Source organism: Globicephala melas, chromosome 14 (assembly GCF_963455315.2).
Source record: "Globicephala melas chromosome 14, mGloMel1.2, whole genome shotgun sequence".
NCBI lineage: Eukaryota > Metazoa > Chordata > Mammalia > Artiodactyla > Delphinidae > Globicephala > Globicephala melas.
The window spans coordinates 45,620,682-45,637,631 of NC_083327.1; the positions used below are offsets into that span (position 1 = coordinate 45,620,682).

General features: G+C 34.4%; 1 protein-coding gene across 6 annotated transcripts in view; it reads right to left on the reverse strand.

Moving 5' to 3' along the window:
* The window catches only part of ZUP1 (zinc finger containing ubiquitin peptidase 1), a 43,146-nt gene that overhangs the window by 22,508 nt on the left and 3,688 nt on the right, over positions 1 to 16,950 (reverse strand). For 5 of the 6 annotated variants that reach the window (XR_009558734.1, XR_009558733.1, XM_060283479.2 and 2 more), the window contains exons 3-9: positions 15,496 to 15,606; positions 13,645 to 13,766; positions 11,887 to 12,055; positions 5,456 to 5,644; positions 5,003 to 5,168; positions 2,198 to 2,349; positions 892 to 1,112 (exon numbers count right to left, since the gene is read on the reverse strand). Coding sequence is in view for 4 of the 6 variants with exons in the window: in XM_060283479.2 (XP_060139462.1) it covers positions 892 to 1,112; positions 2,198 to 2,349; positions 5,003 to 5,168; positions 5,456 to 5,644; positions 11,887 to 12,055; positions 13,645 to 13,766; positions 15,496 to 15,606 (1,130 nt within the window). In the remaining 2 variants the exon portion in view is untranslated. Of the gene's footprint in view, positions 1 to 879; positions 1,113 to 2,197; positions 2,350 to 5,002; positions 5,169 to 5,455; positions 5,645 to 11,886; positions 12,056 to 13,644; positions 13,767 to 15,495; positions 15,607 to 16,950 lie in introns of those variants that run through there. The other variant, XM_070043446.1, reaches the window with a different exon arrangement.

The following is a 16,950-nucleotide window of genomic DNA, read 5'->3' on the forward strand; positions in this document are numbered from 1 at the left end:
TCATTGCAAAGAAACCTCTAATGTATCGTAATTAAACTGAAGAACGTCTTAAACAGTCCTTGCCTGTATATCCCAAGTTGTGATGCTGAAAAGATTACTCTAGCTCTATCTCTCATTTCAAACAATTTTAGTCCTTTCCCTCATGATCCTATTATTCTTCATAAACGCTCCTTTCTACTGCTCTATCTCTTCTCTCTTTAGAGGGAAACAAATGTGAAGTACTCTAATAGGGACATTTTTTTTTTCTTTAAGATTTGAGAACTGTGTATTTTCTAGACTTGATATGCTACCACATAGCTTCAGTTTATACAAGTGGAGGGTTTCCAATTCCTAGGAATTCTTCTATAATGTACTACTCATCACTTAAATGCAAGGGATAAAGAGGTAACTGTATTGAAGTTAATTTCTGGAATTGTATATATCCAATAAGTAAGTGTATGTGTCCTATTAGAGTACTTCACTCTCTCAATAGTGTGATATATGTATCTCCAATAGTTCATCCAACATATCCAAGTGCCTAACACAGAGCCTCAGGAATCACTAGAATCACATTTAATAAACAGTAATTATGAGACCAATATGAGTTAGAACTCCTTGGATTAAGTTAGCTTTTTCTTACCATACATGTTGCCATTTTTCATTACTCCCCTGACATTAAAAACTAAATTATGTATTATAAAATTAAATATTTTTGTGAAGCTCTAAGTAAAATATTTGACAAAATTAGGTACCATTTGAAATTTAAAGATGTTCATTCCAGAAATTAAATGACATACAAAATATCTTTGCCAACCTAATGTTACAGAATGAGGTGTTAGGAGTTAGCTAAAAATTTTATACTCTGAAGTCCAACCTGTCCAAGCTTCACATAATAAATATTTAGATACTTACAATTTTCTCCTCTGAAGAAAGAACACCCTCTACTGCCACTATCTGGTACTGCTTATGTTTTAAATTCCCCACAAATTTCCGAAGTTGCTTGACACTGCTAGCTTCCATGTCTTGTTTTAAGAGTTTCTGCATTTCTCGAGAAGGACATCCAGGATCAAATACTAGTAAACATAATGTTCGGTTTTTTCTCTCTTCAATTCCAACAACTGTTTGACTATGACCTATCAAAAAATCAAGTAAGAGCTATATATATATATATATATGTGTGTGTGTGTGCGTGTGTGATATCTACTTATATGTAGCTATATACAGATATGTTACTATATATACACACACACATATAGACACACTATATACACTTTCTATATATAGTGTGTGTGCACATGTGTATTTAGAATATAAATACAGTCAGTCCCTCTGACATATAGGTTAGCTGAGTTCTTTCAGTTCTAAGACACTTTCAGTTTTCTTTGTTCAATTTTAGTTTTCTAAAGGCTTCATGGCAAAAAATTCTACTTTCACTATGCCGTATATTTTAGTTTTTCTTTCCTAATCCCATAGTCCTTCTTATTCAAATTATCTCAGATGAATGGATTTGAAATTTACCTACTGAAGAACAAAAAGTCTCATGGTTCCAAAAGGTAAACAAGAGTCAATTTATACATACCAGAACTTCAATGGGAAGGGCTTAAACTTTCTAGCTTGTATCCTGAACAATGAAATTCCTAATATTTACTTCTCCTTCCTCCTGTCAATCCAAATCATCCATTTGACAAATTTTATGAAATATCCATATGCCAGGCACTATTCCATGCAGTTAGTGATACAAAAGCAAACAAAACAAACACTTCTGCCTTCATGGAGCTTATATTCTAATAGGAAGGAATTCTCCACAAACAAGGTAAATAGGTAAAGTTTATATATATCATGTTAGATAAAGAAAAATAAAGCAGGGAAGAGGGATAGGAAATGCCATTGTTGGAGGGGGGTAGAATAACAAGATGAATTTTTTAAAAAGATGGTCAGGGAAGGCCTCACTGAAGTGAGGTAAAGCCTTGGAAAATGTAAAGGATGAACAATAAAGGGAGAGTGAACCAGGTGGCCCTGAAAATACCAAGGACATCATCCATTACTAGAATGTGTCATGATGACAATACAGCTCTAAAAATAAGAGTAATGTCACAATACTCCTCTCCTCCCATTAATTATCAGAATCTTAACGTATCCTAAAGCAAAAGCCAATTGCCTGTCTCATAAAAATAAATTGTCTTATAAGTTATACTTAGTATCTGTAAGTTATACTAACCTTGATGTTGAAGATAGATAGGAGGTTTAGATGTAAACAGTACTTTCGGACTCCCTTCTCTCTCTGAAGAATAGTAGCTCAATATCCATTCAAATAAGCGAGGGTGTGTACCCAAAGGGCCAGTTGACTTGTGAAAGTCAATAATACGACACCTATAAAAAAAATTGACAAAATGGATTATTTAGAAAAATATTAAAAAAAATTTTTTCATCAATCGAGTTATAAAATACAAAAAATTCTTAATTTAGAATTAATTTTATTTCATCATCATTTTCTTAAGAAGAAATAAAAATTTTATTATTTATCGGAAAACTTATTTTATGAGGAAATTATTTAAATAACTTTTAAGGTTGATGACAGATATAAAAGTTACAAAAATTTTCTGACATATAAAACTTCCATTAGTAGTAAATGAGGGTCATACTTGATTTTTAAAAGTCTACCTATAACCTGAGACATAGGGACTTTTACTCCAAAGTCTCTAAACCCGATGATCAATTAGAAGCCGACCTCTAATTATAATTCCTCAACAGCCATTTGAAGCTATCAAAAATATCCTAAATATTTTTCCTGTCAGTTCTCTCAAATTTCAATAATAGACAAGAAAAGAATACCTGTAAAGATCATAAAAAACCTGTATGTACCCCCATCTATACATCTATCTATCTATCTCCTATTTGGCAACAGACCATGGTGGTACTGTTTCCTCAAGAGGAAGTCAACCATGAATAAACCAAACTATTTTAAACAGGAGCACTATTTACACTTCTCAACAACTATTTTAAAAAAGGTCGAATATAAGTAAAAGCAATTAATATAGAGTCATGAAGCTTAAGGCAAACTTTCCATTAAAGATGATCATAAGCATCTATCTCCGATGTCTCTTGAAAGCCGAGGTCCGCCAGTCAGCTTTTTAGTGCCTCATTCTTCACTTTAGGAACAGACAGCTAAGGATTTTTAAAAGTTACAAGAAAGCCTTCCAAATGGAAAAGACTAAAATAAATAGACATGAAAGCAATTTAACATGGAGGATACAGAAAAATGCAAGGAATAGAAAAAAAGAAAATGTTGGAAAAAAATTTTACAACCATAAAAGAATACGATGGTATGAAATTACCCCTTAAAATTAAAAACATGATTGTTAAAATAAAAATTTCAATAGAGTAGCTGGGAGATAACGTTGAGTAAATTTAGATAGTAAAACAAAATCAAAGAAAGTCAAAGAAGTTCAGTGGCCAACTAACAGGAGTTCCAGAAAGAAAAATAAAGAAAATGGAGGGATCATAATTATCAAACAACATTTAACCTCTAAGCTCTTACTACATGTCAGTCATAGTCCTAAGGACATTATTATCTCATTTAATTATCACTACAACTCTATGAAGCAGTAACTATTTACATGTTCTTTTATCAATGGTGGGACTAGGACAAGTTAAGTCATAGAGCTAGTAGGCAGAAAGCTAGAATCAATTGTAGGCAATCTTACTTCAAAAAGTCTAAGCCCTTAACCACTATACTGAGATCTTATAGCCTACAATTCCAGATTCAAAAGGAAAAACAAATGCCCAACACAATGAATCAAAGCCCCACATCCAATGGTGAATTTTCATAGTATCGGGGCTAAGAAAAGATGCAAAAAAACTTCCAGAGAAAATAAATAGGTTATACACAAAGGAACAAAAATCAGATGGCAGCTTACCTTCTCTTTAGTAATACTGATTGCTAGAAGTCAACAGAGTAACAACTTGATCTGATTTGAAAATGATTTTGGGTTAAGAATAATACAGCCACACAAACTATCACTTACGTAATAAGACTAGGTACCATTTCTTAGAAGGCTAATAAAGGAAGTGTTCAAGCAAAAGAGAGTAATCCAAAAAAGAGGGACACATGGAATCCAGGAAAAATCCAGGACCCAATTCAAGAAAACAGTGAAGAAATGCAACATGATTAGAGCTGTGGAAGGGATCTAGAAGGCAAATAATGCAGACTAGAGCAGAGGAAAGACAGCTTCAAGAAAAAGGTGTCCAGGAATAAGGAGCACCTCAGATTTCATGATAAATGGAGTTTTTGGAAAAATTTGACCATGATGCAGCCAAACTGTAAAACGGAAAAGGAAAGGCAATTCTTAACTCAAAGAAAATTTTAAAAAGCTTTTCAGGAAAGATATAAAATCAGCAATGAATAATATTTACACAGTCATGATGTAAACCCTGACTTTAACTTAATAAAAACTGAGATTTAACCATATTACAAAAATTGAGGGGAAACAGATGGGAGATATAAGGAGAATGCAATAGACAATGTCTAAAAGTGACAAACCAAGAAAGGCCATGAAAGCATATTATTTAAAAACAATGTAAGTGGGCTTCCCTGGTGGCGCAGTGGTTGAGAGTCCGCCTGCTGGTGCAGAGGACACGGGTTCGCACCCCGGTCTGGGAAGATCCCACATGCCGCAGAGCGGCTGGGCCTGTGAGCCATGGCCGCTGAGCCTGCTCGTCCCAAGCCTGTGCTCCGCAACGGGAGAGGCCACAACAGTGAGAGGCCCGCGTACCGCAAACAAACAAACAAACAAACAAACAAACAAACAAAACAATGGAAGTGACAGCTGCCTCTGAGAGACAGGACTTGAGAATAGATAAGAGCATGAAATGGGGAATGAGTTGCTGGTTTTCATTGTAAGTCTTTCATTTTAATGCTACTTAAATTTTATTTTTTAACTATCCCTTTGATAAAAAAAAAACCACAATAACAAAAATTTCCCAGATATGACAATAACATTAACTTGGTTTTTTAGGTACATACTTTATCCTTAGGGAGGTCAGAAGTGTATATACTTCACATGCTCCAATCCAGGCCTTTGTTCCCTGTAACCTGTTATTAAGTTGAGAGGCACCCTGGGGATCAAAACCTTCCTTCCATGCATCTTCAATCATAGACTGAATTTTTGGAATGCAAGGAACCGACATACCTAAAATTATACAAAGCAAATATGTAATATGACAGTAAAGTACTGAATAATATCATTTAGCAGTACACCATACATTCTACAGGAACCTACAGTTTTTATGCCATTATTTCTGACATCTTCTACCATATCATTTTCTCTTCCTTCAACCAGAATTCAGGTTTTTAATGTAAATATCCACTAAAATACATCTTTATTAAAGCTATTAATTGTGCCTACTATATATTAATTCATTCCACATCAAATGTACTTTATCAGATGATAAGTTCAGGGTATCGTATTTCACATACCTTTCAAGCAATCATCATAAGCATCATTTTGCAATAATGATGAAAGCAGCATTTGGAAATTTCTGTAACCACAACCCCAACCTTTGTCACCAAAAGATGACTGAAAGTGATCCACTACTGTAGAAAGCCACACACGCCTCACATCTGTGGCAGCATTCTGATAATACCTATAAAGTGCTTCCATAATTCCTAAAGTGAAAAAGAGATTTAGAAAGTTTAGAGGGATATCATCTTTCTATGGCTGTCTCATATATTTCTAATATCAACCTCTTTCTCAAGGGCCACATCTAAATCCTGTTGATTCCATCTTCTTTATCTTTTTACTGATATAATCTTGGTTATTGTCCTGCTTATTTACTACTATGAGAGTTTCCTAATACTAGCATATTACTTATTATGCTGAATTGAAACTGTTTGCTTCCTTCACTTCTGCATCTGCAGGGCCAGCACATAAAAGTACACTGCTGAATGAATGTTCTTGACCCCCCATTTTATTATACATTCTGCTGGACATCATTCTTTCTGAAGCTCAGTCCTAGTCAATTTGCTCTCAATTTAAAAACTTCAATAGCTTCCTATTACCCATGGAATAGTTTTAATCCATGGTATATGAAGCCCACAGCAGGCTATCCTCTAACTTATCTTTATTTCAAACCACTCTTCTTGCCACAATTTTGGCTGTGGCCTAACTGAACATGATTTTGACCATGGAGTTTTCATTCAATCACAATATTTACTAAGCACTTTTAAAATACTTAGCACTATGCTAAGCATTGAGGATACAAAGTATTATGACAATATTCCTTAAAACCTCCTGGACCCAGATTATAATAAGTGCTATAGCATGAATAACAAGGTGTTAGGACAGGGTACATCTGATTCTATCCCTTTCCTCCTTCTAGTAACTCTCCCTGTATTTCAAAATCCTACTGATCCCTTCAGAAGCAAATGCTACAGTCTTTGTAAACACTTTTCCTGATTCCATAACCCCAAACAAAAAGGTCCTCTTTTTCTGAACAATCACTACATTTTACTTGTGTCTCCTAGGTACTGGTCATATTTCATGGCAGAATTCTACAGTTCTTTGTGTATACTTTACAGACTCTGGGAAGCTTATTGGCAGGAAAATCTTATTTGGATAGCCCATACTTTCTCACATAGAACATGGCACCAAAAAGGCAATCACTAAATACTTTACTTGAATGAAGATTATCCTATAGGAAAATGGGTTTTTGTCTTTAAGAAGGCAGAGTCAATAAATCAAAACAATTAAAGGAACCAAGAGTTGTAGCTGTGCCTACACTATGAAGGACAGAAATATAGACCATTATAACCATTTCCAGGGAACTTAAAAAGATTAGACTCACCGTCAAGAAAAAGAACAATTAAAATGCTATATAACTGAGTACTAAATGTTGTAGCATGGAATGGGTACTCTAGGAATTCAGAGAAATTAATGTGAGATTCAGTATCACAGACTTTGATAAAGAGATCAAGATTTGAGAGACATTTAAGAGTGAGGTGGAATAATAGAAAAATAGGGAAAAAAAGTAATGTACATTCTAATATACTTTGGCATAGTTACTACTAACTCAATGATGCCTCATTGTGTATGTAATACTGTCCTAGTAACCACATCATAGCACTTGCTTTTAAAGGAAAATTTCCTCATAATTAAAGTTCTTTATTTCTTCGCACCTAAATGTCTTTAGATATTTTCCAAGATGAATGTACCTTCTGTTAAATTCTATTCTATTCTATATAGAATATAGAATGTTAAAATAATGAGACTCTTCAAATGAGAGCAGCTTCAATTAACATCTGCATAACTAACAAAAAATACAAATTTTATTTGGAAGTCCGGATTTCCTGGATCTGGATTTCTTTTTCCTTCCCAAGGTTAGGGAAGTTTTCAGAGAGCCAGTGTCTCCTGGAGGGGAGCCTTACACACGGCTGGTGTCCTGGTTTTTACGCCTGGTACCCCAGCTTTCACAGCTGCCACCCTGACAGCCTGATTCTGGTGGCCAGGAGGGCTTGCATTCCTGGGTCTCACAGGACTATGGCAATCGGGAAGACAATTCTTAGAAGGCCGCCATCTCCAGGGCACTGCACAGACAAAAAACTGAGGCATATCCCCAAGTCTTTCTCTGAAGGCAGCCTCTTTCTTTGTCTTAGAGATTCAGCCTGGGAGGCAAGCTTCAGGATTGGCACATATCTAGTGGACTAGGGAGCTGCTCTCAAGGAACGAAGGCTGTGGATGCCACCTTGGCATTCTCCCTCTTACTCCAGCTTACCAGTAACTTCCAGAAAAGAGCCCATACACTTGTGTGCAACCCTGATTTTTGCGACTGTCACCCAGGGGACACTGCCATATCACCTGGTCAGCAGGCCTTATACTAGCAGTCCAACAGGACTGTATATATTTGCATACTTTTGAAAGCTGTTGCAGCCACTATTGCAAACAGTATGGAGGTTCCTCAAATAAATAAAACTAGAACTACCATATGATCCAGAAATTTCACTACCATATGACACAGCAAGCCAATCTGTTTCAGAAGAAAACAAAAATACTAACTTGAAAAGATATATGCACCCCTATGTTCACTGCATAACGGTTTATAATAAACAAGATATAGACCCTAGGTGTCCACTGAAGGATGAATGGATAAAGAAATTGTGGTACACATACATACACGCAAAGGAATGCTACTCAGCCAGAAAAGAGAATGAAATTTCACCATCTGCAACAACATGGATGGACCTGAAGGGTAATAACGCTTAGTAAAATAAGTCAGAGAAAGACAAATACTGTATGTTATCACTTATATGAGGGATCTAAAAAATAAAACAAAGGAATGTAACAAAACAGAAACAGACTCACATATATAGAGAACAAATCAGTGGTTAACCAGTGTGGAGAGAGAAGGAAAAAGGGGCAAAATAGGGGTAGGGGGTTAAGAAGTACAAACTACTATGTATAAAATAAATAAGCTACAAGGATATATTATACAGCACAAGGAATATAGCCAATATTTTATAATAACTTTAATCTAAAAAGTACTGAATCACTATGTTGTATACCTGAAACTAATATAATATTGTAAATCAACTATACCCCAATAAAAAAAAAATTAATGTAACAACAACAACAAAAAACAAAATGAGAAGAGATAACACACACATACATACATACAATGGAATATTATTTAGCCACAGAAGAGAATGAAATCTTGCCATTTGTAACAGTGGAGGGACCTTAAGGGCATTATGCTAAGTGAAGTAAGTCAGACAGGGAAAGACAGATACTGCATTATCTCTCTTACATGTGGAATCTAAAAACACAACAACAGAACAACCACCACCACCGCAACAAAAACAAGCTCATGGGTACAGGGAACAGACTGGTCTTTGCCAGAGGCAGGATGTGGGGGGATGGGAGAAATGAGTGAAGGGAGTAAAAAAAAATCTTTAGCACTAAATCGATTACTTCTAAATAAAAAGGACACAGTACATTACAGGTCAGTGTTCTTCAATCTTTTACAGATATATTTATTTTAAATTATACATACACTACTATATTCTCCAGTAACTCTAAAACATATGTATAAACAGAAATTAAAGGATACCATAAATTAAAGACAAGTAGAAGTTCTAATATTTTCTTCCTATATACCCTAATGCATCATATTACACATCTGCTGGGAAGTCCTATCCTGTATGGAAACTTTCTGCAGGGAGACCCTTGAAGTATAAAGACAGCCTTCAGAAACAGACGTATGGATATATGAAAATATGACATATGTGTTACAAATACATGGAGACAGTACAGATTTGCTAAGTGGTACTGAGATAAACAAGCAATAACAACTTAGTATTATAAGTATCACTACAAATAAGGGGAAAAATTAGATCCATACCTTCTCTTTCGCTCACTCAACTTTTTCCCTCCTTCCCTCTCTCTCACACAGACATATGCACAAATAAATTCCAAGTTGATTAAAAGTCAAAATATGAAAAGCAAGGTATAATTTTTTTTTTTAGTAACGGCTACTTTATTTTATTTTATATTTTTGGCAGTGCCGCTTGCGGGACCTTAGTTCCCCAACCAGGGATCAAACTTGTGCCCCCTGCAGTGGAAGTGCGGAGTCCTAACCACCGGACCACCAGGGAATTCCTGAATATGAAAAGCAGGCATAAATTTTTCTTTTGTTTTGTTCTATTTTTTTTAATTTTAGTTTATTTGATTGAAGTACAGTTGATTTACAATGTGTTAATTTCTACTGTACAGCAAAGTGACTCAGTTATACATATAATATTCTTTTCCATATTATGGTTTATCACAGTGAGTTGATTTTTATGTGCTAAAATCACTTCCAGTTGGCATAAAAAAATACCATGATCTATGTGAAGGAACTATCTTTTTAAAAAAATATATACTTTTTTAAAAACTTTTTATTTTATATTGGAGTATAGCTGATTAACAATTTTGTGATAGTTTCAGGTGTACAGCAAAGTGATTCAGTTATACATATACATGTATCTATTCTTTTTCAAATTCTTTTCCCATTTAGGTTGTTACATAATATTGAGCAGAGTTCCCTGTGCTATACAGTAGGTCCTTGTTGGTTATCCATTTTAAGGGTATAAATATTTAAAGACAATATAAAGGGATATGTTTATGATCTCAAAGATGGGGGGGTTTCTTAAACAAGACACTTAGAAAACAAATAAAGGGAAAGATTAAGAAATTCAATTATATTCAAATTTAAAATTCTGTCTAATTGAAGACACCATGTACAAAATTTAAAGGCAAATTATAGATTTGAAGAAGATATTTGCTCCTCATATAATCAATGAAGAATTAGTATCCTGAATACTTAATGGACTTCCAAAAATCAATAAGAAAAGGACAAACAACCCAACAGAGAAGGGGAAAAGGAAGGGACTAGGTTATTTACAGAAGAAACTAACTCAGGAGTAATCCGAGAAATACAATTAAGAGATGTATCCTCCTCTCATGCCCTATTAAATGGCAAAAATTAAAAAGTGTCACGATACAAAGTATAAGTCAGAACACACTGATGCTAATGTAGATTACAACCATTTTAGAAAACAACTCCATAATACCCTTAACAAAGTTAATTATGCAAATACCCTTTGATCTAGTATTTCCAGTCTGGATGTTAGAGAAACTCTTGAGGGGGAAACCTGTTCACAATTTGTAAGAATAAAACACTGGAAACAACCTAAGTATACAAGGAAATTCTATACAGCAATCAAAATGAATGAAGTACAGTTATAAGAATCAATATATTTAAGCAAATCCAATTAAAGCATACATATTGTATACCAATTTACACGTAGTTTAAAATATAAAAGATTATGTATTATTATGGAAACCTACATATAAGATAAAATTATTAAAACATATATGAGACTGATAAATACCAAATTCAGGATAATGATTCCCTTTGTGGAGGACAGAAATCAGAATGAATGAGGGGTACGCAAGGGGTTTAAAATACATATGAAAGGGTTTACAGGTTTAAAACATTAAATTTCATAAAAACTGGGTGGTGGGAACAAAGCTGTTTCCATATAATTTGGTTTTTTTTTAAACTATACTAACAGACATGTTAAAAAAAAATGTTAAAAACATCAGGAAAAATGGCATTCTTTGCAACAAGACAGATCTGATTGTGAATACCAGCTGGGCCAATAACTAGCTATGTAACCTTACCTTGGGAAAGTAATTTAACCTAAGTCACAATGACCTCATCCAGAAAAATCGAAGAGTACACAAGATTTTTCTTTTGAGAGTTACATGATACAATATATATAAAGGTCTTAGTATCTAAAACTGTACTGAACAATACGGTAGAAACTATTTACAGGTGGCTATTTGAACACCTGAAGTGTGGCTTGTCCAAACTGAGATGCCCTGCAAAGTAAAATACACATTGGATTTTGAAGAATTGTAAAACATCCCATTAACAGTTTTTAATACCTATTACACGTCGACATATTATGGACACGCTGGAAAAATATTAAAATTAATTTCACCTAGTCCTTTTTACTTTTTCTAATGTGACTACTGGAAATTTAAAATTATTTATGTGGCTCACATTCTACTAGACAGCAATTGTCTAGAACATAGTAAGCACTTAAAAACTTTTCTAAAAGGTTTGTTTCCAAATGTCAAATAAATTGACACAATATAAAAGTGAATTATTTTTAAGTGAATTATTTACTATAAAAATAAAAGTTCAGGAGTTTTAAAACAACAAACAAAAAATTACTTGAACACACAGTCTCACCTAAAACTATATAAACTATGGGTTATGAAAATTACACAAAATTCAAATAATTCTGATTATTACTTCAGTGTGTATGGAATATTAAAACCATGATTTGGATGTTTAAATACTCACCAGAAGTTTTTGTTTTTCCATCATCAATACCAATAGCTAGTGATTCCATCATATCAGCTTTTCTTCTATGAAATTCAGATGGATGCATTCTTCCCCTATTTACTTCTATCTCCATATTTCGTAGCTGCTGTTGCTTGTACCCTCCAGAATTATTTAAACCATATTGTCTCTATTGAACATAAAAACAAATGACTTAATTTTTATGTCCCTTTACATTAATGAGGATGGAAACTTCCCACTATTTTTTATATCTGGAAATATATTTTGAAACATTCTGGTTTATAGACATTTATACAAGTCAACTTAAAGATTTTTATGAAAAATAAATCACACACAAAAAAATCCCTAAGTTAATAGCAGCCTTTCTCTACAAACAACCATCATGGTAAGAGACTTGTTTTCCTTGTAGTAGGGAAAGTAGAGAATCCTGTCTTCCTACTAATGGTACTGTGAAAGGCAGATGAGTTCTGACCATATTGCTGATTTTTTCAAGACAACCTGTCAGTACTTGTTATTTGGTTCCTAGGCTAGCCTACAAAGGCCTACTTAATCCATAATTCATTCAGGTATTCATTCTATGTAGTGAATGAACTATGTTTTTGCACACTGACAATAATATGTTAAAACAGCCCCTATGGAAAACATTTCTGAGATCTGAACAAGTAACCTGCAAACTTACGTAATAAACTCCCTTAAACACCGAAAAGTTTTTGTATTGATAAATGTTTCAAAATTATATAAGGCAAAGACGACTTAGGAAAAGCCAACTTTCTTTTCTCCTCTGAATCCTGGTGGGAAAATAATTTTGCAAATAAATGAATCATGAATGAGAAAAATAGCCTAAATTAGATATTCCAAAGGAAGAATAGCCATGTCTAAGATACTGGAGAAAAAAAGTAAGAGGTCAAATAAGATCAGGAAGATTATGATATGTACAATGCATATTAGTATTTTAAAGGCTTTGAGAAGACCCCAAGTACACAAACCTGTTTAAGTGGACACTTTCAAACCTATTCAATCATAAACCCTTTTTACTCATACATTACCCTATTAGCACATAGAAAAAGAACACTCAAAAACTATATGAGCATTATTAACACAGATGACATCATAGTCTACAGCAAATTAGGTCTGAAAAAAGTAGAAAAAGATGTTAAAATTTTTAATGCATTAAAAATATAATAGATGCTACCAGTTTAGTTCAACAGATACCACCACTCACCTAAAAAAAATGAAGTCTCAAACATCATCAAAAAGCATTTTCCATTAAAAATGGTTCTTTCTAAATGCCTGAATTGCAATCACTAAAAGAATTTAAGACTCAGGAGACATTAATTCTAAGTTTCTGTTTTAAGTACCTATACAAACACTTAAAATTCCGAGTCTCAATTTCCTAATTTTTCCCATTGACATAGGTTTATATCCAGGCTTTACCATTTAATACTGCCAAACCCTGAGCAAGTTAAGCTACTTAAGTACTTTATGTCTCCATTTCTTCATCTTCTGTTAAAAAAAAAAGTCTAAAATAACTTCATGGAGCAGTGAAGATTTTAAGATACTTTATACAAAGTGTTCACCCTAGTACATGACCAGAATGAGTACTTATAAATGGTGGCTGTTATGAACTATAAAAAATATATGTAAAAAAAAATTTTGTATAATAAAGACAAAAATAATAGGCTGAAGGCTTGATAGCATGTTTGAAAAATAAGAACTCTAACCAAACCAAAATAATATAATTGCTATTAATCTTTGTACCTGCAGGTTCTGAAATTCTTCCATTTCTTGTCTTGATTCTTCAGATCTCCTCTTTCTGTCTTCTTCTTGTTGAAGCTGTTGAGCCAATTCCAGATCTCTAGAACACTGGACTCTATCCATACCTATTATACATTTTTAATGTTTAGAATAAAATAACTACTGAAATAAAGGCTCACTTATATGTTAATACATATTTTTTAAAAGGAGTAAATGCTATTATTTTGCCATTTATTCATGACTACGATGTCACAGAAACACTGAGAACAAATCTAGCAGAACTTGGACTGCTTCTGTAAGGGTATAACCTCCACTTAAATTGCTAATACTCGCTGAGTGTTTAGGCTGTGACAGGCACTTCTTATTAATTATCTCATTTGGATCCTCATAACAACCTTAGGAAGTTAGGTATTATTATCTACTAAGGAAACCAGAACTTAGAGAAATTAAGTAGCACCCTTGAGCAGTGCCCCTCATTAACAAAAATAAGGCATATTGGTTTTTAAAAGAAATACTAGGGGGAGGAAGGAAATAATAAAGAAGGTAAAAATGTAAGTTTGCAAAGTACAGATATTAGATTGTAACTTAATTACAGTCTGACCCCTAAGCAAATAGTACAACTATGGAACATCTTGCCCTTTTTCCTCTCTACCCAGTGTCCCACAGATCCATTAGTGAGTGTCTTCTGGCCAGCATCTCCTTGACCTCCCAATTTGATGGTTTAATTATGTATTTGAATATTCTTTCTTTCCTTTCAAATCTCTCAGCCTCTGCTACATCTTCCTAATTTGTCCCTACTTCCACTGGTAGAAATATGCAATTCAAAACTGATTCTTAGCATACTTCTGAAGCTATCAACAGTGATTCACTCAGACCATATTTTTCTCTCATTACCCACTACAGGCTTACAGAATAATTTATGTACCCATACAAAGCTTATCATAAACAAAGTAAGAACTATTAGACTCTCAACTTCAGAGATTTATTCTTCCATAGTAATTAGTAAAGAACCACCACAGTAGAGAACTGTTCCATCTTTACTCCAGTAATTCTCATCTTCGTATTAGGCTGAGTGAGCAGGTAATGCTGTCCCTGGACATCACTAAGTGGTGCTAGGATCATTGATAATGAACACTAAAAACCCCTGCATTAACAGGAGATATCTATGTACCCTAAGAAACTGAAATCCAGTAGAACACAATTGGTTTCTCTTTAGGTCTACATTACATTTTGTTTCAATGGAATTGTGAAAATCATATAGGATCTTTCCACTTCTAAGGCACCCTCATGATTACTTAATCCATACCACTATTAAAAAAAATAGGGGACAGAGGAAAACTTTAGAATCTCTTATAAAACTAGTAGGTGGTAATAAAGAAACTAGAAGAGTATCTGAAAATGCACTTGAAAAACTTTTAAGTCTCATAGTTCATATTCTTTTTAAAATTATATGTGCCATATGGCAGCTTCCTAGTTCATAAACAATTTTTACTGACAAGATGCTAAATTCAACTACTTCCAGCTGCTGAAAGAATGGTCTCAACTTATAAATCAAAAAGATTTTTTAAATTGTACAATATTTCACTGTCTTCTAAATACTGATGTTCTAGGTCAAAACCCTGGATTCACACCCCTAGTTCAGTTGTTAGTCACAATAGTTCATCCTTTATAACTTTTCTGTGAAAGAACTTCTTTAAAAAGTTGAAGCGGTATTAGAATTTTTTAAGGGACAGATTTATTTTTAACCAGTGTGGGTTTTTTTTTCCCTCTATAACACTAATCTAAAAAGTAGATAGTATCCTAGGAAGTAGAAATTAAATCATGACATTCTTATCTTTAAACATATAGGCATACCTTGTCCAAAGTTGCTTTCTTCCAAATGCAAGTCAACATGTTCTTGGAGAATATGGTAATTTGTACAGATGAGCCCACACATAGGGCAGTCATAGAGTGGTTGATTACAATCTGTATTAGAGATATAATTTAGTTGGTTTGATTTTTAAAACCTTAAAATTTTTCACCCCAAGTCAAAGACTCTACTACCCACTAACTTTATTAAATAAGTAAAAGCTCTTTGTAGTTGGATTTAAAGCAATTTTTCTACTTCTAGGGTCAAGATGAAAGCCTGAGCATAAGCACAAACCTCTTACAATAAAGGAAAATATTAATAATAAACATTTAGCTCCGTAGTCAAAACAAGAAAAGAAAAGGAAAAAGGAAAATCAAATGGTAAGTAGAGACCAGTTCAGATATGGACTTTGGGGGCTGGATTCTCAGTACCCTCCAAACTGCGTGGTGACATGCAGAATTCAAGCATTCAGCAAAAAAGCAGGACACTGGGATCAAATGCCCTAGTTGGGAGCATGCCCAAGACAGAAGAAATGGTACCTCTACAAGACCAAGACCTGGCTGATACTGGGTACCGAAAATGTTATTATGTTATTAGGGAACTGCAAATTAAAACAAGATAACACTACACATATATTAGAATGACCAAAATCTGGACCACTGACAACACAAAATGCTGGCAAGGATGTGAGCAAGAGAACCTCTCATTCACTGCTGGTGGGAATGCAAAATGGTACAACCACTTTGGAAGGGTTTCGCAGTTTCTTATAAAACTAAACACATTGTCACCATATGATCCAGAATCATGAATTCCCTTGTATTTACCCAAATGAATTGAAAATTTCTGTCCACACAAAAACCGGTACATGGACATTTATAGCAGCTTTATTCATAATTGCCAAAACCTGGAAGCAACCAAGATGTCCTTCAGTAGGTGAACAGATAAATAAACTGTGGCACATCCAAAGGAATATTATTCAACGCTTAAAAAAAAAAAGAATGGGCTATCAAGCCATAAAAAGACATGGAGGAATCTTAAATGTACATTACTTAGTGAAATAAACCAATCTGAAAAAGCGACATACTGTATGATTCCAATTATATGACATTCTGGAAAAGGCAAAAATATGGATAGTAAAAAGATCAGTGGTTGCCAGGGGGAGGGAAGGATGAATAGGTGGAGCACAGAGGAATTTTTGGGCAGTGTGACTATTCTGTATGATACTAAATACTAAATGGTGGGTTCATGTAATTATACATTCGTCAAAACCTGTAGAATAGGGCTTCCCTGGTGGCGCAGTGGTTGGGAGTCTGCCTGCCAATGCGGGGGATGCGGGTTCGACCCCAGTCTGGGAGGATCCCGCGTGCCGCGGAGCGGCTGGGCCCGTGAGCCATGGCCGCTGGGCCTGCGTGTCCGGAGCCTGTGCTCCGTGACAGGAGGGGACGCAGCGGTGGGAGGCC